This window comes from Gavia stellata, chromosome 1 (assembly GCF_030936135.1).
Source record: "Gavia stellata isolate bGavSte3 chromosome 1, bGavSte3.hap2, whole genome shotgun sequence".
Taxonomy (NCBI): Eukaryota; Metazoa; Chordata; class Aves; order Gaviiformes; family Gaviidae; genus Gavia; species Gavia stellata.
Window position 1 is genome coordinate 70,824,115 of NC_082594.1, and position 26,249 is coordinate 70,850,363.

Consider the following 26,249-nt stretch of genomic DNA (forward strand, 5'->3'; position numbering starts at 1 on the left):
TGCTGTGTTTCCTCTCTGCTGTGTTATATTTCCAGCAGACATCTGGTAAGTTGAAGTCCCCCACCAGAACAAGGGCTTGCGACTGTGAGACTTCTGCCAGTCGCTTGTAGAATGCTTCATCGGTACAGGGGACCTCAAGGCCAGACTATTAAATACGTTCACACAAAGGACTGGCATATATTAAATGCATATGTGGGGAGGGCAGTACATTCTAAGCCCTGTCTGCAGTTATCCTACTTCATATTAGCAGGAGCGAGTTTTCATACCTTGGAAGTCACCAGGAGCTTTACCATTGACGTCAGTGTCAGTAAAGTCAATGCTTATTTCTGTCTCTTTATTATTTCTTTATCACCAGCAATGCAGAGTATACTTTTCAGATATGAAGTATTCAGAGACAAGATTTTACAACTGGGTGCATACAACTCTCTGTGACTGCAGTTATAAAGCAAGGAGACACTTCTGTTTCTTCAAAATACATTATAAGAGAATCAGCACTGTATGCTCAATGCCAGGTTCTGAGCTGCTGTTTACAAATAATGCTGTACGGGTTTCAGGAGATTATAGCAGTATGCACACCCTGAAAATTTCACTGCATTTAATGCTATTAGACCGATTTATTTCTAGTTGGTCAGAATCTCTTGATACCTATTCTTCCACTAGATGGCATGATGACCCTGCTCTATTAACAAATGAAAGCAAATCTTCTCTCCGGAGGCCCTTAAGGTACGAAAACCAGGGAAGGACAGAGCAGAAATTAAAGGGCATTAAATCTCTACGTGCAAGGTCTAATCCAGCAACAAAATTACCTCTGTTCTGTGCAGTTTAGTCTTTAAGCATCCAAACTGATTCTTCTATGAGCTTTCTATAGTGAAAGGAGAGATTTTTTGCACAGGGCAGACTGTCCTTTTGTTATTCCACTAACGCAGACTAACTAGTGTAAAAATTGCCAATTTTCTTTAAAAACATTTATTTGAAAATTTAGATTCTTTGTAAGTTGCATAGCACAGAATCACGGAATGGTTGAGGTTGGAAGGAACCTCTGGAGGTTATCTAGTCCAAACCCCCTGCTCAAGCAGCACCACCCACAGCCGGTTGCCCAGAACGGTATCCAGGCAGCTTTTGAGTATCTCCAAGGATGCACACTCCACAACTTCCCTGGGCAACCTGTAAAAGTGCTGGGTCACCCTCACTGTAAAAAAGTGTTTCCTGATGTTCAGAGGGCACCTCCTGTGTTTCAGTTTGTGCCTGTTGCCTCTAGTCCTGTCACTGGGCATCATTGAGAAGAGCGTCACTCCTTCTTCTTTGCGCCCTCCCTTCAGGTGGGAGCCTTCTCTTCTCCAGGCTGAAGAGACCCAGCTCTCACAGCTTTTCTTCATAGGAGAGATGCTCCAGTCCCTTCACCAACTTCATGGCCCTTTGTTGGACTCTCTCCAGTATGTCCATGTCTCTCTTCCACTGAGGAGCCCAGAATTGGATACAGGACTCCCAAGTGTGGCCTCAGCACTGTTGATGTTGTAATGATGTTGTAAAAGTCTTCCACAGTTCTTTTTGTGCTTTCTCTTTAACCCTACAAATGTGAGAACATCTGTAGAAAGACATTGATTTTAATGCATATCTCAGATTTCTTTACTAACCACCAAGGAATAGAAAAAGAAGTGACTGCAGCATTTTTTTGTCATTATTACAGTCACATACTCACCCCGTGGTTCTGTAAAAGTTCTTTGCCACTCAGAATTTGCCCCTTTTCTTTCTGTCAAGGCCATACTGTTCACTGCTAGTAAACCATAATCAGAATTGTCAGGTTTTGCTTGATACTTTTTTCCTCTTTTTTTCTTGGTTGACTATGAGGCTTGATACAAAACAAGTGTCACTACAAGAGTCAATTAGTGAGTTTGTTTTTCACCATCATAACTACATGCCTGGCTAACAGAAGACAATGAGATATCAGTACGTTTCAGAGTAATTTGGTTCATTGCTGACCCCATCCATTTCCTCATTGTACCTTCTCCTCTTAGCCCTTTCCAGCTTCAAAATTCATCGTAGAGTTTTTGTTTCCAGGATACTCAGTTACCATCCTTTCTCCTCATTAAGTGTCCAGGACTCAAACTCTATTTAAAATTGATCTTGTAATAATCTTGGAAGTCATTATTTGTCTTGCTCAGAAGCTGCTGTGAAAAATCTTCATAGTGAAAAGCAATAGGCTTTCCTGCCTTTACACATGCTCTAGTATTAGTATTCTTTCTGTGGGAAGAAATGGTACTGTAGGGATAAACCAAGTCTCTCTTACATTAGCATGAATCCATTTTGTGGAGCTTCCATAGAGACAGTGAGGTTTGTCTAGAGGGATCTTTAGGAACAGGACACAACAATGCACACAGTCTAATGAGGCAATAATAAAATGCAACATTAGATGTTTTATAGTGAGCAATGAGTGAATGATCACTTGAAAATATAACTCATCAGTGAAAAGCTGTTTAGTTAGCCATAGATTGTTTAATTTAATGTTGGAAAAAAGCCCTATACATATATCGCATACACATTTTTCCTACTCCAAATAGCCATCCATAAGTCTGAAGATCCACATTCAGTAAAAAACTTACAGTAAAAGGAAAGGTCTTGCTTGCTCTGTAAGCCTGGACTTGGTAACATTAGTTGTTCTCCATCCAATTTTCACTTAAGTCCATCTCTGTAGCAAGCCTGAAGCTCAAAACTAAGCCTTCACCAACAGTAAGAAAATTCCTGGTTTTAAGAAGCTAAAAAGATTACCATTCACAAAGATATGTCTACTAGAATGCATTTTGTTCATACACCTCTGAACTAGAAGGAGATTTGGCTCTGAGCTTTGCATCTCAAGGTATTTCCTATCAGAAGAAAGTATAACTAGGCATAAGGTCAAAGCAGAAGAAAAAAAGGTGGATACTGGCTGTTATAAAAATGCAGTAAGTCTCTTTTTTCAGTAGCTTAAAGGAATGCTATCAGTGTACCAAAAAAAAGAAACCTTAAATTTTAAAATGTTATTTCTATCTGGAGATAATAACAATAGCAACAGCATGGTGTGTTGTACTTCAAAGATTTAAATTTTCCCGTTGTGTGAGATTCATTTTAATATATATAGTATAAAAATGCATATAAATATATATTAGCATGTAATTATTTCCCTTAACACTGCATTATTTTTTAAATGCGGTATTCACATCAGTCTCAAAAGAGCCCTTACTGAGGCATCCCTACTAAGGAAGAATAAAATGTCATAGTATGAGTATTACTATTGAATCAAAAACGAATAAGTGGTGGAAAAAATGAATAAAAACACAATGTTATACTTTCTAGTTGAATAATACACATTATGCTTTCTAGTTGAATTATACAGAAGGCATTTATGTTTGAACAACAGCATTAGAAAGGTAAAGCAAAGCTGCGGAACATTCAGCTATTCAGGATCAAAACTTTCAGTTATATGATGAGTATATATAGAAAGAGTATAGGTACATTTTGTTTCCTGTGACATGCAAAATCCTGCATACAGTCTAGAATTATTTGTTTACAGAATGCCCATACCTATAAAAACTTCCCTTAGTTCCCCTCCATCAGTTTACCTGATCATTATTCAGTTGAAGGACTGAAAAAAGTTCAGAAATACAGCCAGACTTCTAGTCTGTAAAATCAAGTACCTACTGAAAGGAAAAGGAGCTGCAGGTGTGTGGTTCATCCTCACAGTGTACAGTATTTTCTTAGACTCACTGTTCACCCAGCATTAGCTGAGTATGAGGACTTGAGTGTCAGCGGCATATGATACCTCACCTGTTTCCAGAACTTAGAATTAGATGACTGTGGGTGCACAGTGTGCTGCTCTTTCCATTTGATGGTACCTTGCTGCTTAATAATAAACCTAAGAGATTCCTGAAGCTTGTCATAAGTCCCAATTGTCTCCATTTCCAGCAGGATCACCTTTGTGTTGTTTTGAATGAGGGCATTGTATAAAGCAATGTGTTGGTCATATGCAGGTTCTTTACAATTAATCAGCTGGTGTGTTAGAAGGATGATCAGCCATCTGCTCTTCTGCATCTTCTTCTCAATTGCACTGGCTGTATCTAGGAATGTACAAGAAAATGATGAGACCCTGAAATTTCTTTTATAAACTCCTTTGTGTTTAGGCACTTCATTTTCATTGCTTTTTAACCAGAAATAACTTCTGTCTCACTTCAGTCTCACACAGTTTATTAGTTAGAAAAAGAGCTTCAAATCTAGTTTAAAGCCCTCAGTATTCTATGAAAATAAGTTGCCTTTCTGTGATGTTCACCAATTCAAACTTTCATTTTCTTCTTCTTTTTCATTAAATTTTCCCGATGTTAGAGGAATAGATCCTTTGGAATGTGAGAAAAATTAAGGTAAGAAGCTACTCTCATATGTTTAATTCCCATAGCAGCACTTTTAAAAAAACATCTTTCTCAGTTTTGATGTGCAGTCCATTGTGCTCAGGACTGAAAGACCATGGACCTGGGGAGGTATTCACTTCTCCATTTGGATTTTTGATGCCATACTTGTGGCAAGAGGAAAGATAGGGCTGCATGCTGCAAATACTCTAACCAAGGGATTCATTCAACCTGTTTTCTGAATGTTAAAAGTTCATATAAGTTCAGAAAGTGACAGAAAATATCGAGAAAGAAAAATCCATCAGTAGCTATTACACACAAAAATTCAAGCATCTGAAGTCCACATACTGCTGGAAGAGTACATTAATGGAAGTAAATACAAGCTTGTCCTGTTCTTGAAAGTCTTTTCCAGTCGTTGGTCCATGGCCACTGCTGAAGAGAGGACACATGGCTACACAGAACATTGCTCCAGTGAAGTATGATCATTCCTCTGTTATTTGCTCATGTTTTTATATATTACAGATGCAGCAGCTCCAGCAGTGTTTGGTTAGATTCTGCAGCAAGGAATGCAGTTGGCAGGACAATGAGACCATGAGAAGAATGGAGTAGAAGGTGATGTTGGTGAAAACTCTTGGTTTTCTGGGTAATACTTGCATTTGCACCTCTTCAGGCAACTGTTAGGTTGTAGAAAATACTATTAATCAGTAAGACCAGGAAACAAAAGGAATGGTAGTTTAGGGAAGCATAATGGGAGTCCAACAGCTATGCAGTGCTGTTTATGACTTGAATCATTCTGTTTAACTTTCCTTTTTACTGGAAGAACACAAGTTTCAAGTAACAAAGCTTGTCTCTGGAACTAAGAGTCATAAGCATGTCTTGAAATAACAATTCCATTTTCTATCCTCACTGCATTTTTTTTCCTGGAAATACCTGGAGTTTTACAGTGAAAAATATGATTCATCAAATGCTATGATACATGTTCAGGAAGGATTACAGTAACTTAAAGTGGCATTTCCTGTTTTACTCTGCTTAGCATATTTTAATTGTAAGGTTTTGGATTTGGAAATCTGGTAATGAAAGGCTCAAGATCAGAAAATAAACAAGAGTGGGGAGCATATGAGTAAAGTCCATCTGCGTGGAAGCAGAGAACTTTTAAGTGCTCCCAGTGGCAGGCAGATTCAGAATAGCTTTTCCACCCAAGTGGAAGCATTTTGGGGTATGAAAGTGGACAAGGAAGAGAAAAGCAGAAGGCTGGGAAAGTAGGCAAGAAGAGAAAAGGAAGGACAACTGTCAACAGTCAGGACATTTTTAGAGTTTTGATTAAATCAGGCCAAACAAGTCAAACAAAAGTTACTCACTCTCCAAGGCTGGCTTGGTCAGTTTTCTGTCTGTCACTCCTGGGTTACAGGCATCCATTCATGCCTTTGTACAGTGAAAACGTCTTTGTTTTCAGCCAACTTATTAGAGCCCTTGTTAGTTCCACAAGTCTTCAGCTCAGCTGCATGCTGTGCTCAGATTTCTTCAGGATTGCCATCCATAAACTGCAGTTTGAGACCAAGTGTCCCATAACAAAATACTGCCCTGTCTCTAATCACCTGAACAGGTGACATAAATTTGTGTCATTGACAATTTTGTGAGCTACTGTTAGTTTCTTGTTCTGGATCTGGCAGGCTGAGAATGGTCTGGCTCAGCAACTCTTGCAGCTTTTTTCACATTCTTGTTGCAGTGGGTTTTCTCAAGGCCAGGCAGCACTTTTGCCACTCTCCAGAAAAAGTGAGAACATCGAAGATCTCAGCCCAGGTCTGGGCAGGTGAATGACACCTGGCCCAATGCAGATGATTTCAGAAATGTGTAACAGAAAACGTGTCAGCTTTGGCTTCATGCCTGCTTACTGACAGGGAGAAAAGATCTGGCCCACAGAATAACCAGAGCACAAAATAAACAGACAAGTCAGCTCTGAAGGAAAGCAGATAGCACCTAGGTGACAGAAATCATAAGGGATAGCATAGAGGTGTCCATACGGAAATTAGCACAGATTAATTAACATGATTCCGTTCTGTAAGACAAGGAAGCAGGAAAAAAGAATACCAACTGTCTCCTGAATTAGCGCTGGGAATTGTGTAAAGTGAAAGTAGGTCATGTTGGTGATCAGAAGCTGAACTTCCCGTGACTCTAACACCCTCGTTAACAGGTTGAAAAACCCTGAGTGATAACAGCAAGGTTAATTCCTCAACTTAGTTTGTGGTTTTCTCCTCTTCCGTGTCTTGTAGACCTACTCGCACACAGTTTGCTTGTGGCTTTGCCCAGATAATGACTATGCAGAGTTACACTACCTAAAGAGCAAGTGTATGTTTTAAGAGTCACACATGGGGTCACATGTCCTGCATAACCCAAGAAGATGATAAACAATCTGTGCCCCTGCCCTGTAGCTTGCTTTTCTTAGCACACTGGCAAGCACAGAGTGCCATTGTGTCACCCTGCGTGAAAGAGCAGACATACAGCTGCTGACGAGATGAGCAGCCAGCTCAGGAACGTAAAGGGACACCCTATACTCCTAAAAGGGGTTAGAACTACAATCTGCTCAAGCTTGTCAAGTCATTCTATGCATTATCTGATCTGAAACTTACCTTCTCCAGGATATATGTCTCTCCCATAAATACACAGTTTATATCCACATTTATTTTCTAGAATATCTGGCATGATTTGGTAAACAAAATATTCTACAAAATTAGCTTCATTGTTCTGGCTTCTGGGGTAGATAACATATGCATCATATATCTTCCCATCTGTAAGGCAAAACAAGTGTATTGTGAACATGAACTAGACCTGTCTATTGCAAAAGCTAGAAGAGTAATAAAAATATCAGTCTTTGAAATAGATCTAAGTAAAAGTTCCTGCTAATCTGAATAGTGTATACCATGTGTATCATTGGGTGCATGTTTGGAAATTAGAGACTGTGTGTATTTGGTGTTTTCCATGATCAATTGTTATGTCCTGTGTGTTTGTAGTTCTGGAGAACCCGACCTTTGTATTGTGAAGGCTGCATCCCAAAGTATATAGAGAAAGAATTCAACTGATCGATGCATATTAGCATGAAATAGACATGAAGCTCAGAATTTGTTATTTCAGTGATACAATAGGCTGTTAACAGCCTTTGTCTTTCAGGACAAGACTCTCCACTTAAAGAATCACAGAATGATAGGGGTTGGAAGGGACCTCTGGAGATCATCTAGTCCAACCCCCCTGCCAGAGCAGGTTCACCTAGAGCAGATTGCACAGGAATGCGTCCAGGCGACTTTTGAGTATCTCCAGAGAAGGAGACTCCACCACCTCTCTGGGCAGCTTGTTCCAGTGCTCTGCCACCCTTGAAGTAAAGAAGTTCCGCCTCATGTTTAGATGGCACTTCCTATGACCAAGTTTGTGCCTGTTACCTCTTGTCCTGTCACTGGGCACCACTGAAAAAAGACTGGCCCCATCCTCCTGGCACCCACCCCTTAGGTATTTATAAGCATTAATAAGATGCCCCCTCAGTCTTCTCTTCTCCAGACTGAAAAGACCCAAGTCCCTCAGCCTTTTTTACTCATCATTCCTACGACATATCATATCATATCATATCATATCATATCATATCATATCATATCATATCATACTTCTGAGTGAAACCAAGTACAATCAAGTGAACCAAGTACAAAGTCAAATATTTCTTTCACTCTTTTCTTCATTTCTCTCAAATATGTCTTCCATTATAGCATTTTTTTCTAATCCCAAGTGTTTCATTTCTTTCTTTCCAGTGGAGATGATCGTATCCCTTTCTTTTTTTGCTATCTGAGGTTCTTGTCCAGACTATCCTTCCAATAAAAAAGAAACAGCCATGTCCAGAGTGTTATTTATTTCACCATAAAATATACTTAAATGGAAACTGCCCTATAAAGCATACTTCTTTCCTCTTTAAAGGCAACATAAGTAACTAGATCAGCTGTAGATACCTACCATGCCGACATCTGTGGTAGGAGAGAGCTTCAAATTTAAAAAATGTAAATTTAGATGTCTACATGAAAGCTAGGTGTCTAAACTCCTGCTACAACCAGTGGAGAACTAGCCATTGCAGTTAGTGAATTCTAGAGTGATTCAGATTACTCTCATGTAAATGACAGGGGCCCAGCTGAGTTGCCTAAACATAGGCATCTAGTGCCATTTGAGATTCCCATGGTACCCTACCTGATCTCCAGACCTTGTTCCAGAAGTCTGCAACATCTGGCAGCTCTGTGTTATGTGTTCATTTTTTTGGCCATGCCAAATAACTCTAGATGCCCATGTTTAGACCACTGATGCAAGGTCCCAGTGCCAGGTTAGCTGAGTTGATGTTATTGATGAGGAGCTGGATTTTGTCACCTAAAAATATGTACCACATAGTGTCGTTAGGCACTGCCCGCCCTTCAGCTGCTGCCGCAGAGGTGTTCAGGTCTCTCTTAAGTCCTAAGGGAGCTCAAATGGCACTAAGGTACTTACAGTTAGACAGCTGAACCCCAACCCAGGTCTCCAGGTTTCATGTCTGTGATGGGAACTTGCATGTGTGCACCTTCATTGCTAGCGACTAAATTTAGATGTCTTAATCTTGAGCTGAAGTCCACCCCTAAAGTTGGATGGGATGTATTCCCCCCAAAAGTGTCTTCCACAGTATTGGTACCTTTCTCTTGGGCTTATAAAAAGGCTCTAACACATGCCTGTTAACACATTAGCCAGCAGGCTGCTTCCTTTGCTTTAGAGAGCACATAACAAGTACAGTTAATAGCACTGTAAATCAGATTTTCACTGTCATTCAATGTTTCATGGAAAATATTTTTGTTTAAAAAATATGAAACCAGGACCGAATCCTTCTTTTATGTAACACATCACTACAGAACCCAGGAAACAAGGGAATGTAAAGCACTACCAGAGCTGTGTATGTCCCCTCTTATCTAAACAATTTCAGAAGGGATGAGAAAGTGAAGGATCAGGCTCAGGTGTCATATGAGTTAGTAAGCAACTACCAAATAAATGCATTTCCATATGATTTGCTTTTTTCCTTTTTTTAAACTTTCTTGCTCAATTCTTACTCACCATCCTTGACTGAGTAGGGCTGAAATATCTCCCGATACAATAGGACGATATCAACTCGGAAGGACTGGTAAAGTATAACAGAGACTGCTATTGCAACTAGCAGAACTAGAGATCCTACGATTAAGAGGATGTTAGGAAGACCCACTGCAAAGAAGAGGAATATATTGTTAGCTGTAGAGAAGTTAACCCGTGGGCTGAAGCCTCAGCCTCTCATATCCTTACTTCTATTGTGGCTTTAAAGAGCTCACAACAGAGACAACAAAGCTTTTTCCTTCCCCAGCTGGTGTAGCCAACACAGAGCCCCCTAAACTAGAAGCATACTAAGCAGTATATAAATAATATTTACTTCTGTTGAATCCAGACCTTCCTACACTAAATACCACTGCTGACAACAGTGTTGAAGTATTTTGTAACATTGTAAAACTGTTAATAACACAAAGAGCAGCAATGTTCAAACATTTAGTAAGGCATCTAAGCCTATGCATGACAACTGTAAGTGTTCACAAAAGGACAAGCGGAGTCTCCTGGCATAGTTGCACAAACAGGGTACAGAGAAACATGTGCAAATAATGAAATCTGCAAGATAAGAACAAAGTATGCAAAACAAACAGGAAAACAGAACATGTTCTGGTCACAAAAATAAAATAAACTATACTGGAGGCAGATGATGAGCTCCCCTGCCTTTTTCTTTGAAGATGGTCTAAGATCACAAAATAGCAATGACGAGTAAGGAAAATAGGGCCACCCACTTTAGTTGCAGCTTCCCTCATGGAAGAGCTCTTGAGTCTGACCACCTCCACCTCAGAGATGAAGGCTTATCAAGGATCGATTCAGACTAGACATAAGGAAGAAATTTTTTACCACGAGGGTGGTGAAACCCTGGAACAGGTTGCCCAGAGCGGTGGTAGATGCCCCATTGCTGGAAACATTCAAGGTCAGGTTGGACAGGGCTTTGAGCAACCTGATCTAGTTGAAGATGTCCCTGCTCATTGCAGGGGGGTTGGACTAGATGGCCATTAAAGGTCCCTTCCAACAGAAACCATTCTGTGATTCTATGATTCTATAGGAATGGCAGTCATCAGCTCTGTACTATCATGCACACAGCTAGTCTAGGACAAGATTGTGATTATCACTCTTCTAGGGGAGAGCTACGTTTCTATCACAACCCAGATAGCTGCATTTCTGTAACAGCCCATCTTTCCTCTTGTTCTGTGACTCACAGAGCACAAGTCAGTCTAGATATGTGCATCCTCTGGATGGCATCTAGTTCTGCTGCAGCAAGAGATAATGGAAGGTAGCAGCAAGGTCATTTCGCACTCTCTCCAAACAAGAAAGATGGAAGCTTAATCCACAGGCTGTTACAGTCACAAAGCTGAAGAAGATACTTTTGACCTATGTCCTGGACATACTGAATTCACTCAGGATTCAGTATTGAAAACACTATGAATTCCAGATAGCCAAGTTTGAAATTAAAATATCAAAGGCTTTATACAGCAGTTACACAAAGAGGATTCATTATTCCCTTGGAGGGAGTATTAATGGCAGTTGTCTCATAGTAGAAAGTTGCTCCTAAGCAAATGAAAGATACCTAAATCTACTCCACTTGGTTTTAAGATGTAGACTCAGAGCAGTTCCATGTACATTTTTTCTCTGACAGCTAAACCCATTAAGAGATTTCTATTCACAGTCCATCTTCTTTACTTAATTATTCCTGCCCAGCATGACAACTTGTCATCCTATAGTTGTACTAATATAACCACTTTGGGGACTTCTCTGTGATTCAGATTACTGAAATTATTTGGATTAAAAAATTTAACCTCCAGATGTGTCAGACTGGATGATGGACTTTTACCCCCAAAGCAATGCACATGAAAATGTCCAGATTGTGCATCACATCTGCATAAAAGGGCCCACCTGTTTTTATTTTACTATGATATAGCAAATATAATAATTTCCAGATGCAATGCCCTGGCTTGGAATATCACTAGAAGCACGTATCCCTTCAGTGTTACAGTGAGATTTGAGGTATGCTGCAGTTTCAGAATTATCTTAGCTGAGCAAATAAATATTCCTTTGACTGTTGACCACATATAAATTTAAATACAAGCATTCTGGCAGTACAAACATGGAAGTGACCTCTGGCATCCTCACTGTAAAGACCCTTTACAGCATCTCAACCCATGGAGGGGGATTATATGTACTGGTAGCAACTCCACCCAGCCCAGCCTTGTGCATTCAGAGCAGAGATCAGACATTCAGGGCTTTTCCTCCCTCTGCCTACAAAACACACACAAGACACATGTGGCTGCAGCAGCAGACCATTCACTGGCACTTGAGGAGGTATGTCTTACAGCAGGCTGAAGAGCCAGTCTCAACTTCCTCTACAGAAAAGGCAGCAAGACAGATTGGAAAATGCTGCAGATTGTATGCAGCCAGTAAGTGTGTTACCAGGTGAAGGCACTGACCACCACCAAGGAGCAATTTCAGAGCTTTCACCTGGACTTGGCACTAAGCGAATGAAATAAGATAAAATATTTAGCAGTGAAGAGTAAATTGAAATTTACAGGTTCCCTAGCTTCTGCAGGAGATGTTGAATAAGGCAGTGTATTGAGTACTACTCACAGAGGCAACCTAAAAATACTAGTGCCTGAGAAATTCCACTGAGAAGGTATCTAAATAGTTTACAAGTACATTTTCCCTTTCCTCTGGTAGGATGTGAGGTAAATTTGACATGATTTTCACACTCTTCCTGTTTTTTTCTTTGCCATTTAAAGGAAGAAAGAAACATCAGGCATGTGATCTAGCATACCTCACCAGAACTAGGAGATCTGGGGAAATCACCTTCCAATATGGTTGAAGTGGGCAAGAAAACAACCAGTTTCTTTTATAGTGAAGTTTGGCCATTTTGTAGTTTTAACTATCTCACATGATGCCAATGAAGAAACTTTGTCCTTGTGGACCCCTTCTAATTTTGTGATTTGATCCATTTTCCTGGTCAATACACACATACACAGAGTCAAAATCAGGAAACCCTTTCCACTACCTGGTGAGGACGACCCAGGGGTCAGATATTGCCACTTATGACTTCATTTGTTGAGAACGTGCTCGCCACTACATTACAAATACTGTTGCAATGCATTATTTATATCTATAAAACATGTAGAAAAAAAACAGGTTCCAACAACAGCTTCTGCAATTATGAACCTAAAAACCGCTGTTTACATTTGGTTTTGCACTGATTAGACCAAGGCTGGAGAAGAAGTGATAGACTTCCTGTGCTTATACAGCTTGTAAAGCGTCAGACAAGAACCCCATAGGGGTCTTCCTGGAAGAGCAGGTTCAGTTCCCAGTAAGGCTGACTCAGCCTCTCATTTCTCTGGAATAAATCAGCTATCTTCAGCACAACGGGGGCGGGGGCCAGAAGCCACTTTTGGAGGCCCTGAACAAGGTTGAACAGATCCTGTTGTTCCATTTGACTTTGCTGCATCATTTAGAGGGAAAGAGTTCATGAGTAGACTGTCTTCTAATACTATTTATTTATGTTCAAGAGCAATGGGAATACCGAACTATCAGCTCACAAGAAACAGTATTGAGAGGCCAGAGAAAACAAGTCAGAAAGCAACATTTGAAGGATTTTCTGACAAACTCCAGTAGAACAGCAGTTTTTTATAACTTTGCTGGCTTCTAGGTGGATGCACTACCAGACAGTACAGGCAGAGATCTGGGTCTGAAATTCCTGTCCACATCCGTTTACCAAAGATGAGCCAAAAGGTTTGGTTCAGCATTAAATATCTTTGAGGAAGAACAGAGCTGATGTTCTGGGCTGAACTCTATCTCTGCTCCAAATGACTGGAATTTCTGGTATTCTCCAAAGAAGAAGGTTCACGCCAGAATGATTTGTGGTCCTCCGGGCATTTTACACTTCCTTGTGAATGAGAATTGAGGAACGCTCAGGGAGAAATAAGATGATGCTTGTGGGTCAGACACATGAAAAGACACTTCCAGTTATTTAACCAGCCCTGAATCAAGATGAGGAACTAAAACACAGTGGCAGCTTATATGTTAATAAAAAGGGAAGGACTTGGAAGATATTCAGACAGCCCACGTATTCCCTAGCAGACAGGTTAAAGGGGATGCTGAAGGGACGTTCCTGTTCTGACCCAGCTCTGCTGGTGGAAGGAGTTAACATTTTCAGTGTTTCTCCAAATAATTGTCATTGCCTCTGTCTCAGAAGCTAACAGCTTCCCTGCTCTGCCAGCAGAGCTACTTTTGTGAGCATTGATCCACTGCAGTTATCAATGAATGAACTGAACTGGCGTGAACAGTGTAGCTGATGAGTTTTTTTCATTCTTGAGAGGTGGCATCTTCCAGCATGAGAGATACCAAGCAGCTGTGGAGGGCAACTGGGAGTAGTCTGGGAGGCAGAGTCATTGTCTCTTGCCAGGTATCCAGCAAGATGAGCTACATCTTTGTCAGGAAAAGTGGAAGAAAAGGGAATTAAAAGTTGTTGCAAATTCCTTAGCTTTACAGTGACCAGAGGCACACCACACAACAAGTTACACAGATGATCTCAGAGCACATGAGAGGACATGTCTTGTGGCAGAGAGGGAATGTAAAATGTGGGGTGATCACCATCTTTGGAATTAAAAAGGGAGATAGAGGACTGAAAGATCTGGAGGAAATGAGACAGCCAATATTTTCTGTAAAGAGGTATTATGAGACATGAAGAATGTGTTTATGAACAGATGTCGGTGAAGGAGTCAGAAGATACCAAAGAGCTTCAGGCAAAGAGGGGAGAGAAAGGATGGAAAACAGTGTGGAAGGATAGGTTCCATATTGATTGCAGGTGATAAAAGATTAGGCAGGGGGTGGATGAGAAAAAAATGGAGAAAGATCTTCCTCAGCAGGAGGAGAAACAACCTCTGAATGCAGCAGCTGAAAGATGCAGGGACTTTAGCACCTCCTAATGGAGGCAAGAACATAGCTGCAGATACTGTCAAAATTCATAGCCAAATCCTCATTCAATTCTTCTGTTAAAACAAAGAAAGAATTTGCCCGATTTCTCTGTGTCTAAAAGACACAGTGTGCGTAGTCTGGATACCACCAAAAGGAGCTGACTGCATTGCATTACTCCTGATAACTGATGTACTTAGGTCATGTAGCTCATTTCTAAAGAGCTGATCAGCTTCTCTTAGCAGTATTTATTTCCTGTTTAAAAAGATAAGTGAAAAGACACTTGGGACAGACACTTGAGAGACGCTTTTTTCACAGTACGGCACTTTTCTTCACACACATATGTGAATACATACATGTGTACACAGCATATATCCTAAACAGGAAAACATACTTTTTTCCTCGTGAAATGTCAGGCAGCTTTGCCAATGACATCCGTTCCTGGCAATTTTAAGGGAGTATTTTTGTTTTCCATGGAGATAAAAACAAACAGCTCTCACCACTCTTGACTGTAAAAGAAACTCCTCCTTTTCTCATCACTCCTCTCTGGCAATTTTTTATTCTTCTGTAGATTGCAATTATTATCAAAGCGAATTGCTAGGGTTAATTATAATGATATTGCCAACAGTGAGCTAGGACTTGAAGTACTTGATTATGACTCGGAAAAACAGAATTAATTCCTGGTTCCCATTGAAAATTTCCATGTGGTGAGCCAAATCACTCATTCAGCAGGTTTTTGGAGACTGAACAGAACTCTAATGCAATTACTTACAGCATCTTTGCTTCCTCCCTTAATCTGTCACCTGTGCAGCTAAACACTATTTATCTAGTTAATTAAACACCCCCAAAATTGACTGATTTGAGTAGTAAGTGGCACGACACCTATTCATCTCTTACTTCCTGTCACAGATCTGTGCTACAAATAATGATAATGTAACGCATACTGAATGCCCTGGAAAAAAAATCAGAATACAGAGCAGGAACTTGTGTAAAAAGCACATGAACAGGATAGTAGTAAGCAGACACAATTTGTGCTGTGAGAAACACTAAGGAACAACCACATATTTTAAAAAAACCCACAACTGTTTTTTTCCATTAAAAATAAACAAACAAACAAACAAAACACAAAAAAGAAATAGAGTACACATTTTTATTACACATTTACAAGATGTAAGGCACAGAAAACCCTACAGCATTTTTATTATACCCAGAGGCAAGCTGCCATTGTTTTAGCATAAATATTGCTCAGCTGAGTGAGGAGTGAGTGAAGAAAACTAAAGCAGAGCACAACCATTTCTGGATGTAGCATTGCTTACACCAACAGTGCTGAGTAGCAGAAGCAGGCATCTTGACAATAGCAGCAACAAGGAGAAGGGGACAGACATCCACAAAAAACAGGCAGCAGCAAAGGGGGGTCACAGTCAAGAGCTTTCATGAACATTTACTGAAGACCTATGGATAAAAAACAAAATAAGAGTTGTCTACAACAGAAATCAGGTTGAATGAATCACTTGATGAATACAGAATATAAAATACACTCTTCCGTCACGTAGTTTGTAATATGGGGCCCACAAAGGACTTGTATTGCCTGAACTAGAGCGAGCAGGAACCGTTGCTCAGTTTCCTTCCCTCTCATTGCAAGTACGCTCCCACATTCAGATAACTCAGTGCAGAGCTGATGTGTTTCCAGCTTACTGAGTGATGCTTCGCTTGCACTCATTTAGTAATATCCAACCAAAACATCTCCTGCCACCTTCCTCTGGGGGGAATCCGTGCAGTCCTGATGGATGATGACCCATCCTCTGTTATAATTCAGCTACATCCCTTCTAGTCTAGGCTATGGCAAGGAAATAGGTCTGTGCTTTGAAGCCATAATCCTGTAGGAAGGATACTGCAGGACATGGAGCTGTGCACACCCTGTGATCACAATACACTTGATTTTACTCTTTCCAGCATTCTCTCATAGAAAACTAATCCATGTTAAAGACATAAGAATCAAACTCAGTAGTGCTGGTGACAGTGCTTTCTCAGGGATCTAGCTATCCCTATTAAAAAAAAAATTCCCATAGGAGCTAAGGACCATTCTAGTCCCTACCACTTACTGACCTCAATTTTCCTTCTCTGGCAGAAATTACTAGAACCAGGAATTTAAAAACAAATCCTTTGAAGTGTTATTCACACCTCTGTGTGGCACACAGTGAACACAGTGGCACTCAGAGAGACGATAAAGCTAGACATCGCAGAAGTTAGTCACAGCGCTTAACGTTCAGTCAAAAAGCAAAGCACTACAGTGGGTGTGGTATGGGAGGGAAGGCAAGCAACCATAAACTGGCAGCTGAATCTTGCGTTTAAAGTTTATCTATTTTCTGCCATGGTTCTGCAGTAGAAACAACAGTTTGATTCTCAAAAGAAGATGAATCTCTGCTCCTTACAATGCATTGTAATGCTGACGACCAAAGGAGAAGTCAGTTCCTTGCCTGGCTCTCACCTGCAGAGGATCCTCTACAGCCTGAGTATATTGTAGACCAGACTGCACTATACCAGTGTGTTTCAAATCCAAGTGCATCGCATGCCTTCAAGGCAAGGGGAATTTGTCACCGAGCAGAAATATCCTAAAACCAGGATATTCTTATCACAGGGCTGATACACTGTCGGGCTCTGCATAGTCCATCTCTCACTGAGAGCATTTGAGTAATGCCCTCCCCCCAGCACAATTTACCCCAAGGATTTTCATGACCTAATGAAGCCACGAGAATTTTGCCACTGGCTTGAATACATAGGGAGGAAGCAGGCTGTTTTTTCTTCTTACTAGCAGAAACTTTCTTACTAACAGAAACAATAAAATAAAATCACCAACATATTTCAAACTGAGTGCAAAGTGTAAGAAAACAAAACAAAAAAACCCTACCCTCACATTGTGCTTTGAGTTGTAACGTCACCGTGGCCTTTGTGTTGTGCATTTCGTTCACCGCTACACATGTGAAATTTGCCTGCAGATCCTCCTTTTTTATTTCAGCAATATGCAAAGTGCTCTCTCTGTAATATTGTTGCTCACGTCCTTCAAAACTAATAGAAAGAGAAAGAGCTGGTACCGTTGGCTTTAATGGCTAGGCACAGTTTGCATAGAAGAAAGATTATTCTGTGTTATATGTACTTACAAGTGAGTTTTTTCATGAAATCTTGAAAAATCTAAGTATTTCACCGGGATGTTATCCACATCCCATGTGACAACAGCCACCGGTTGTTTCTTAATCCCCAGGCGGGCCTGACATTTCAGAGACAAAGCAGCACCTAATCAAGATACAGAGAGAGGTAAACATTCCTTGATGAAAAACAAGTATAATTTCATTTTCCTCATAACATCTTTTTCTACAAATCTGCATACCACCTGTGAGTTTTGCCTTAAGAGTTTTGACATATTTTTCTGCTGAAAAAATGATACAGAGAAGAGACTCAAAAATAAATAGTAAAAGGAGATTTTAACAAATGGTCTAATACAACATCAAGGATTACAAAAGAAATTATTTGTATTTGCTATGATGACAGCAATGTAGACTTTAAGTGTGATGCTTAGCCCACATAATCAACTATTGAGCAACATGGAAAGTAAATGCTGTTTTACACACAAATGTACATGGAAATAACATAATTTAATTTCAGTATATATTATTTTGTGTAAGTCTTATGTGCAGACTCTTATCTTGGATTTTATTCAAGCTGGACAAAAGTAAAGTAAACCAGTCCAAGCAAAACTAAAACAGGAAATTACTTATTAAGTATTTGTCATTAGGAAATATTTATTCCAAAGTTAGAGTCGCTGTTGCACTGAAAGAAGGTATAATTAAAACACTTTAAATTATTTCCATGTAAATCTGCATCTAAGCAGGGCTTAGATAAGATTAACAAATCTTATGACTTACATCCTGAACTGGTATTAGGGACATGGAGAAATACCGTCAGTTTTGCAAATAGGAGACAATAGATCCAGTACAACAAATGGGTTTTAAATGTAAAGTAAACTTGCTTCTTGCAAGCAGTACCAGATTCCTTATTGTCCCAGAGGGGTGGGCAGAGCCCACAGACCACTAGGGACTGACCATCTCTAGAACTAGAGAAAGGTAGTCCTGCAGCATGGATCATCTAATTCTGAGTGACAAAGCAACTGTGGGAAAGAGGAAAAAAAGAATGGGAATGCAAGTCAACATGGCAACTCTCTGAGTATGTGGCACCTCAGACAGGGCCCCGGGCCCCTACAGTACCTGCTACCACAGCAGTCTTGCTGTAGGACAGAAACAGTGGAGTGGTAATTGCCGTCACTTCTCCCAGTGGCTCAGATTCATCCCACTTGCCCTGGGAGACAGGTATCCTGGGCTACCTATTTATGCTTCAGATGGGCTCAGTCGCTTTCTGGAGAGGTCCACCTTTCTCCACTGACTATACAAAAACCCTAGATGGCTCTCACCCCTACCACAAGCACCTTGCTCTGATGCTGCAAGTTACGCAGGGTAAATCTCAATCACTGAGAACATCTGTGGTCCTAAATGAAAGGGAGACAGGGAGCAAGCTCTGCATTGCAGGCTCTCTAACCTGCTATTTCTAAGTTCACTCCTTGGTCCTGTCTTTCAGCCCTCCTAGTATCTTCCAACCAGACAGGTCTGCTCAACACTAGCCAATGTGGACATGAGCCAGACAGTGCTCCATGGCCTCAGGGTCAGCGACCGGTCCCTTGTTCTCCTTCATTCAGCAACAGAGACACAGGTACTATCTCCAGACCAGAACCACAAATAACAAGGAGTATCTCTAGTTGCAAAAATAGTCCATCCTTCTCTCTTAGAGGTACCATCAAGCAGTTTCAAGGGATTTAGCTAAAGCCCTCTTTGAAGTGGATGGAAGCTGTCACCCCTTCAGCTGAGATGTAATAATTGACTGTGTGACTAATCCTATTCTAACCCAGTAAGGGTAGAATAGATTATTTAGATCCCCTTAAATTGCTGCTTAATACCTAAATAACTCATCAGTTATATCTAACTTCCCATCACTGTGCCTGGGGTGAATTAAATCTGGTAAACATTATGGTGCAAAAATGTAATGAAAAATTCCATTGTTAAATCTTCTTGAAGATCTCCATGTTCGATAGGCCATCACAAAATGTTAATTTAAAAACAATTTAAAGTCTGTACTTACCAAGCTCCACTTCTATTACATCTTTATCTTTTGGAAATAAAATTTGAGGAGGTAGAGGTGAGTGTTTTGCTTTAGAAATTAAGAAGGGAAGGAAAGCACATATTAGAAAGTTGTGAAAAAGCATTTTGTAAGATAATTATTATAATCTGTACAGTTAATATGTTAAGATCCCAAAGCAGACTTGCAAATTAACACTACAACAGTGTTTCACATGTCTGTTGGGATCATCTGATTTCATACCTATGACCAAATATTCCTGGGGAGTCTGTACATGTTAATAGTTTGAGTACTTTCTCCCCATTTATTTAACTTTTACCTTTGTACATAAAGCAAGGAAAATTTTTCATTTCTCAAGTACTGTTTTAGCTGCCGAGTGGAAAAAAAAAGCACATGCAGTTATAGTTTTGTGTGTTTTCCCAGTTGCTTATTTTGTTTTTAAAAAGAGCTAAAGAAATTCCTTCAGACATTTGAGAAATTACTCATATCCATGATATGAAATAGTGAATATGTACTTTCATGCAGTATCTGAACTGGGGACCCTCTAGCCCACACCTGCCTGCCCGTGTTCCCCTCTGTTCCCCCATCTCTGCAGCCTGACAGCTGAGTGTGTCTAGTTCCCAGGCCTCTCTCTCCGCCATCTGCGCACCACTGCTGCACACAACTGCTTCCCATTACACCAGTCTGCCATGACATTGAGCATCCCTTATCATTACCTTTTAGAAGGAATACTACTTTTCCTTTGACATATTTATTTTCCATCCCCACTAATAATTGTTATGGACAGGTCCAAACTACATTCAGCTGCTTGACTTGAATTAGGTATTCAGATCTTGAGGATTTTTTTCCCTTGATACATTTTTCTTCTTTTCTTGCCCTTTATACTGTCTCATATTTCCCACTCCCACTTTCCCTCATTAAGCTTTTCCATCTCAAGGCACCTGTGTGAAACCCATAATCATATTTCCTTAAAAAATCTGCATGAACTCATTTAACCCCCTGCTTCCCAGGCTGCCAGAAAAGCAATTCTCTTTACCCATTCTAACTGTTTCTAATTTTCTTTAGCTGGATCTGGTAAAAAAGAAGTCAGGAGAAAGTCAGTAACTTCCTAGCTAGCTGACTATGCTGAGTTCTCAGCTGCCAGCATTCAGAGACAGAAGGTTGTCTTGTTACTGAAAATTGTAACGAAGAAAACTCTCCAAACCATGCTCTGCTACCATGTGCATGTTAGGAGGAGAAATCCCCCATGCACCCAGCGCTGCAATAAACCAATGTCAGCTTTTTAAATTATCATCTGGTTTGGAGAGTTTTCTTCGTTTTTCAGTAACACTCAGGGTCAGTGTGGATCTGCAAGGCAACAGGAATGTACATCACAAGCCAATATTATCAAATCATAACAGCTCCACTCATCAGCATACTAATTTTATCAGCATACTGATAAAAACTCAAAGAAGTTGTTATTAAGTACTTTGAATTTAGTAAAAACTGGAGCAGACATGACAGACCCAGCTCAGATTTCACATCTTATGTTGCAATCCCTTCTTTCCGCAATGATTTCAAAAGAAAAAGTCAAATTAACTTTGAAATGAAGTAATCTGTCTGCATGTAACAAAGGCTTTTGTAAATTTGGATGCCTTTGTGACAAATAAAACCCAGCAATTTTCATTACAACCCAGACTCAACAATATTTCGCACCAGTTAGAGAAGTTTTGATGAAAGTACATTCAAACAAAAATTAAGTGTTAGGCGGAGAAGTGTCACATAGACCAACAGGGTATTACAGGGAAGAGGGGAAGGAAAGGCACAACACCTCCTAAGCTACTGTACGAGGTCTCAGCTCAAACCTGTCTTCTGTCCAGCTCAGAATAATCAGAACAAATTCCACTACTGAGATCTGGCCATAGCAGCAAAAACTGGAATCAAGGCGCCCATGCTCCAAATTTGCGTTCTGCCCACAAAGCTGGGTGCCTCCCCACAGCAAAAACATCTGATGTTAGTCTGCAAATTAACATTAACTATTTTGGAAAAAAAACCAAAAAAGCCCCCCAAAAAACCCAAACCCAAGCCCTCCCCACCCCCCATCCCCAAACCCCCAACAACCCTTCTGACTGTTTTTCTGCTGATCTGATTGCAGAACTGAAGACAAATTTTGAAGTCTTGCAAGTTGATACAATCTGGAACTGCTGATTGCTGCATGCTCTTTCCTTGACCACCACCCGAATACAAAGACTCCCTGAGGAGATTGCATCCTAGAGGCACCCCAAAGTCCACACATCTCAGCCATGTTGGCTGCGTTCAAAATAAAAAAGACGCAGTAATCACTGAGCTCCACTCATTTTCTGTCTATGTATATATTGCTCATTTGGTCTCATTCAAGACAAATTTAAAAGTTTTTTCAGCCCTACTATCAAATAAATGCTAGATAATCAAGGTGGACCAGAAGGTATTGAGTTGTAGGCCATCAACACATCAGTGATTCAATGACCACCAGATGATCCTCACTAGCTACAAATTCTTCTCACAGAATGACAGAATCACTACGGTTGGAAAAGACCTGTAAGATCAAGTCCAACCATCAACTAAGACCACCATGCCCATTAAACCATGTCCCGCAGTGCCACGTCCACACGTTCCTTGAACACCTCCAGTGATGGTGACTCCACCACTTCCCTGGGGAGCTTATTCCAGTGTCTCACCACTCTCTCAGTAAAGACATTTTTCCTAATATCCAGTCTAAACTTCCCCTGGCACAACTTGAGGCCATTTCCTCTTGTCCTGTCACTTGTCACTTCGGAGAACAGACCAGCACCCACCTCTCTGCAACCCCCTTTCAGGTAATTGTAGAGAGCGATGAGGTCTCCCCTCAGCCTCCTCCTCTCCAGGCTGAACAACCCCAGTTCCCTCAGCCGCTCCTCATAAGACTTGTGCTCCAGACCCCTCACCAGTTTCGTTGCCCTTCTCTGGACACACTCCAGCACCTCAATGTCTTTCTTGTAGTGAGGGGCTCAAAACTGAACACAGCATTCGAGGTGTGGCCTCACCAGTGCTGAGTGCAAAGGGACAATCACCTCCCTGCTCCTGCTGGCCACACTATTTCTGATACAGGCCAGGATGCCGTTGCCCTTCTTGGCCACCTGGGCACACTGCTGGCTCATATCCAGCCAGCAGTCAATCAACACCCCCAGGTCCTTTTCTGCAGGGCAGCTTTCCAGCCACTCGTCCCCAAGTCTGTAGCATTGCCTGGGGTTGTTGTGGCCAAAGTGCAGGACCCGGCACTTGGCCTTGTTGAACCTCACACAACTGGCCTGGGCCCATCGATCCAGCCTGTCCAGATCCCTCTGCAGAGCCTTCCAACCCTCGAGCAGATCAACACTCCCTCCCAACTTGGTGTCATCTGCAAACTTGCTCAGGGTGCATTCTATCCCCACATCCAGATCATCGATAAATATATTAAACAAGACCAACCCCAAAACTGAGCCCTGGGGGACTCTGCTTGTGACCGGCCGCCAACTGGATTTGCTCTCCCCTCGAACAAATAGAAAGCAGAGCTTTGTGGCATCCCATGGAGGAGACCCTTCATTTCAGAAATAAGTGCTACCAGACAACTTTTCCAACCACCGTATGTAACCAGAGTTGTCAGAGATTTTTAGCAAAAAGCTGAATGTGACCAGGGCTGAATTTACCCACATCTTGCTCCATTTGGATCCCCATCCACAAAATTCACCTAAAAAAGCTGATCTAAAGTTTCATTAAGAAGGTACAACAAACCAACAGAAACCCTTTTTCTCTTCCTTGTAGAAAAGGAGCTTCCTTTGCTTTAGATAGACATCAGTCTTTTTTATCTTAGCAAGCTACAAAATGACTGTCTTACCCTTACTTATGAAAATCCTTGTTGCTGATACATTAAACACATTTCCTTTATGAGTATAGATAAATTGACAAGTATAATAACCATCATCGTCCTTCCTTGGGTTGTTAATAAAAACATATTTTTCTTCCTTGGCATATCTCTCTCCCTGAAGAGGTTTGCAGTCCTGGAAAAGAAAACTTCCTTTATTTGGCTGCAAATACCTTCTCACAGTAATCTGATCTACAACTGTCACTATCAGAGTTTTATTTACCTTATACCACTGGATGATAGTAGCATTCTTATAATTGTCAATTTTAGGACAAACAATTTTTCCTCTTCCAGTGTCATTTGGGTAACGAATCTGACGTGGGAAGCATACTCCTTGCTTGTGTGGATGCACCTGCACACTCATGTTGAACGACTTTGTGCGATTATTTGAACTTTAAAAATGGAATAAAGGTATGTCAGTAATATTTTTTTATACGGAATATACTAAATATTTGTAACAAATGTGAGGTTTGGGTTTTATAAACACATGGATGGTTATTGCAGTTCAGTCAGAGACTGATTTTTAATGACTTGTCATAAAAATAGCAATTGGAGAACAAAAAGTTACATGAATTGGTGTGCACCATGAAAAAAATGTCATAACTTCCGCAAATAATATTTAGACTCTATTATTAAAACTTTTTATTTCCAGTCTTACTTTTTCCAGCCTTTCACGTTTCAGTGTTGCACTTACAAATGTATAACACAAGTGTAGTTTCCAGAATCCTCTCTAGAAGTTGGCAGAAACCAAAGAAATCGTTGTAGGGAAAATATTCGTGATCCCTCTTCCTCTGCAGGAATTACTTTGTTAGTATCCATGTGATACCAGGTGACTTTCACAGATGATCTCAATCGAGGACATTTTATAACTAAAGCCTCACCTTCCATTGCATCAACTGCAAAAGAACAAAAGATAAAAATCTCAGATTAATTAAACCTTAGCCCCACTGAGACAGAGGAGAACTTGGCATGCCTGGATCAATAGGCCAGTCATGTGCCTCTAACTACCTTCCTTGAGTTTTCAAAGATTATATATAGCAAACATATTCTCGCTGGATTTTTTTCAAGAAAAAAATTGTTTACCTTGAGTTATGGAGCCATTTGTTTGCAAAAATAATAATTAATGTGTGGGACTGAAGAAAAAAAAAAACCAGCCCTAGATTCAAACCAGAGATACTGTAAAAAATATGAGGTTTTAATTGAAAACCAGTCATTTCTTGAAACGAACTTCTTATGCAAATCTTTACTTGAAATCCTGGTTTTATTCAAACCAGGAATTTAAACATAAAGAAAAGCACTGTCTTTAATGCTGTACTATGAAGTTAGCTTTCCTTACTTCAGTATAATTAATATTTATTTATACAACAGAAAAGAGCTCTTGCTCTGCCTTTTTAATATAGAAAAAGGAAATCAACAAATTTTTTTCTTTCACTGAAGAAAAAACTGGTAGAAGAAGACAGCCTGTAGATAAGATCACAAAAAAAACCCCAAAAAAGACAAAAGCCAGAAGAGCTTCTCTGCAAAGTTCACGAAAATGTGAAAAAAATGAAAGAAAGGTAACAGACTGAAAGGAAGAATCTCATGCAAAGGTGAAAAGATGCCAGAAAGGAATAAGAGACAACAAAGAACCATAGGAAGAAAAACCACACACACTCACACAAAGGAAAAAAGAGGAAGGAGTTGGGAGTAAGGCACTAATTGTTACAGGTTTTTTTAATTGAGTTTATTTGTACTTTTAATACTGAAACTGGTCCAGAAAAACTTGAATCAAGCAATTTTGATAGATATTTAAGTGCCCAGGCACCTGAATAGTAAACTGTCCCCTGAAAACAGAAACACTAATCTGAAAGTTAAATTGCATTTTGGAGAAGAGAAATATGAGAAAATAAGCAAGGAAGGAGTCTGGACAAAGATGGAGCTGGCAGAAGAGCTATAGTAGATAAGGGAGCATGAAAATGAGAGTAGGTAACCAAATAGCTAACCAAAACAGAGAATCTCTATCAAAAATGACACTTAGTGGGAGTATTGCCACCACCTGGCGTTAAACACATCGGTGCACAAATCAGGTGGTGAGTCTCCCTACACAGTGAACACTTGGCTTCTGCTCTGGTTCTTTCTAAAAAAGCGGTCCATCTCCACTAACATTACATGTCGTCTCGCTTACTAATTCAGGCACCTAAATTAGCCACATCAGGTATGAGTACTCCCCGACCCTGCCATTTTAACAGCATTCCTACCCATACAATAGAATCATAGAATTGTTTAGGTTGCAAACTACGTGAGTGCTATATAATGCTGTGTCACTGGTAGAAATGACTGCAGGGCCAGCAGAGCTGACCTGTCAGAAAGAGCTTACTGTTTTGAATATCCCCCATGCGCAATGAAGTAGTGTTGTTATCTTGCGCTTGTGGGTTAACACCCCCAAAACTGGGACATTATAAAGCATTTTTAATGATCAAAGCTCCCAGTTACATCCCTCATTCAGCAGGGTGCATATGCATATGTTCTGTTCAGTGCAATTTAAGCATGCTCTTGGAGACTTTGCCCAGCTGGGGCCTGGAAAAACAGCTACTCTCAAATCCTTTCAAAAAACCCCTTTTCCTTCTGCTTGCAGAGACACCAAGGACCAGAGGTAGAACCTAGACTTAATGTCACAGAAATGGACAGTAGTTAGTGCATTTTAATATACAGAGAAAACACATAAAGCTAGTTTTTAAGCTGTGATTTGTGGCTTGAGGTAAACC

General features: G+C 40.4%; 1 protein-coding gene across 1 annotated transcript in view; it reads right to left on the reverse strand.

The window, feature by feature from the left end:
* Positions 1 to 2,497: 2,497 nt before the first annotated feature.
* The window catches only part of IL1RL1 (interleukin 1 receptor like 1), a 29,411-nt gene continuing 5,659 nt past the window's right edge, over positions 2,498 to 26,249 (reverse strand). Inside the window, exons 4-12 of the mRNA XM_059818135.1 lie at positions 24,200 to 24,401; positions 23,729 to 23,897; positions 23,479 to 23,641; positions 19,611 to 19,679; positions 17,585 to 17,717; positions 17,335 to 17,492; positions 9,474 to 9,617; positions 7,001 to 7,159; positions 2,498 to 4,091 (exon numbers count right to left, since the gene is read on the reverse strand). Coding sequence (XP_059674118.1) covers positions 3,745 to 4,091; positions 7,001 to 7,159; positions 9,474 to 9,617; positions 17,335 to 17,492; positions 17,585 to 17,717; positions 19,611 to 19,679; positions 23,479 to 23,641; positions 23,729 to 23,897; positions 24,200 to 24,401 — 1,544 coding nt within the window. The 3' untranslated portion in view covers positions 2,498 to 3,744. The remainder of the gene's footprint in view (positions 4,092 to 7,000; positions 7,160 to 9,473; positions 9,618 to 17,334; positions 17,493 to 17,584; positions 17,718 to 19,610; positions 19,680 to 23,478; positions 23,642 to 23,728; positions 23,898 to 24,199; positions 24,402 to 26,249) is intronic.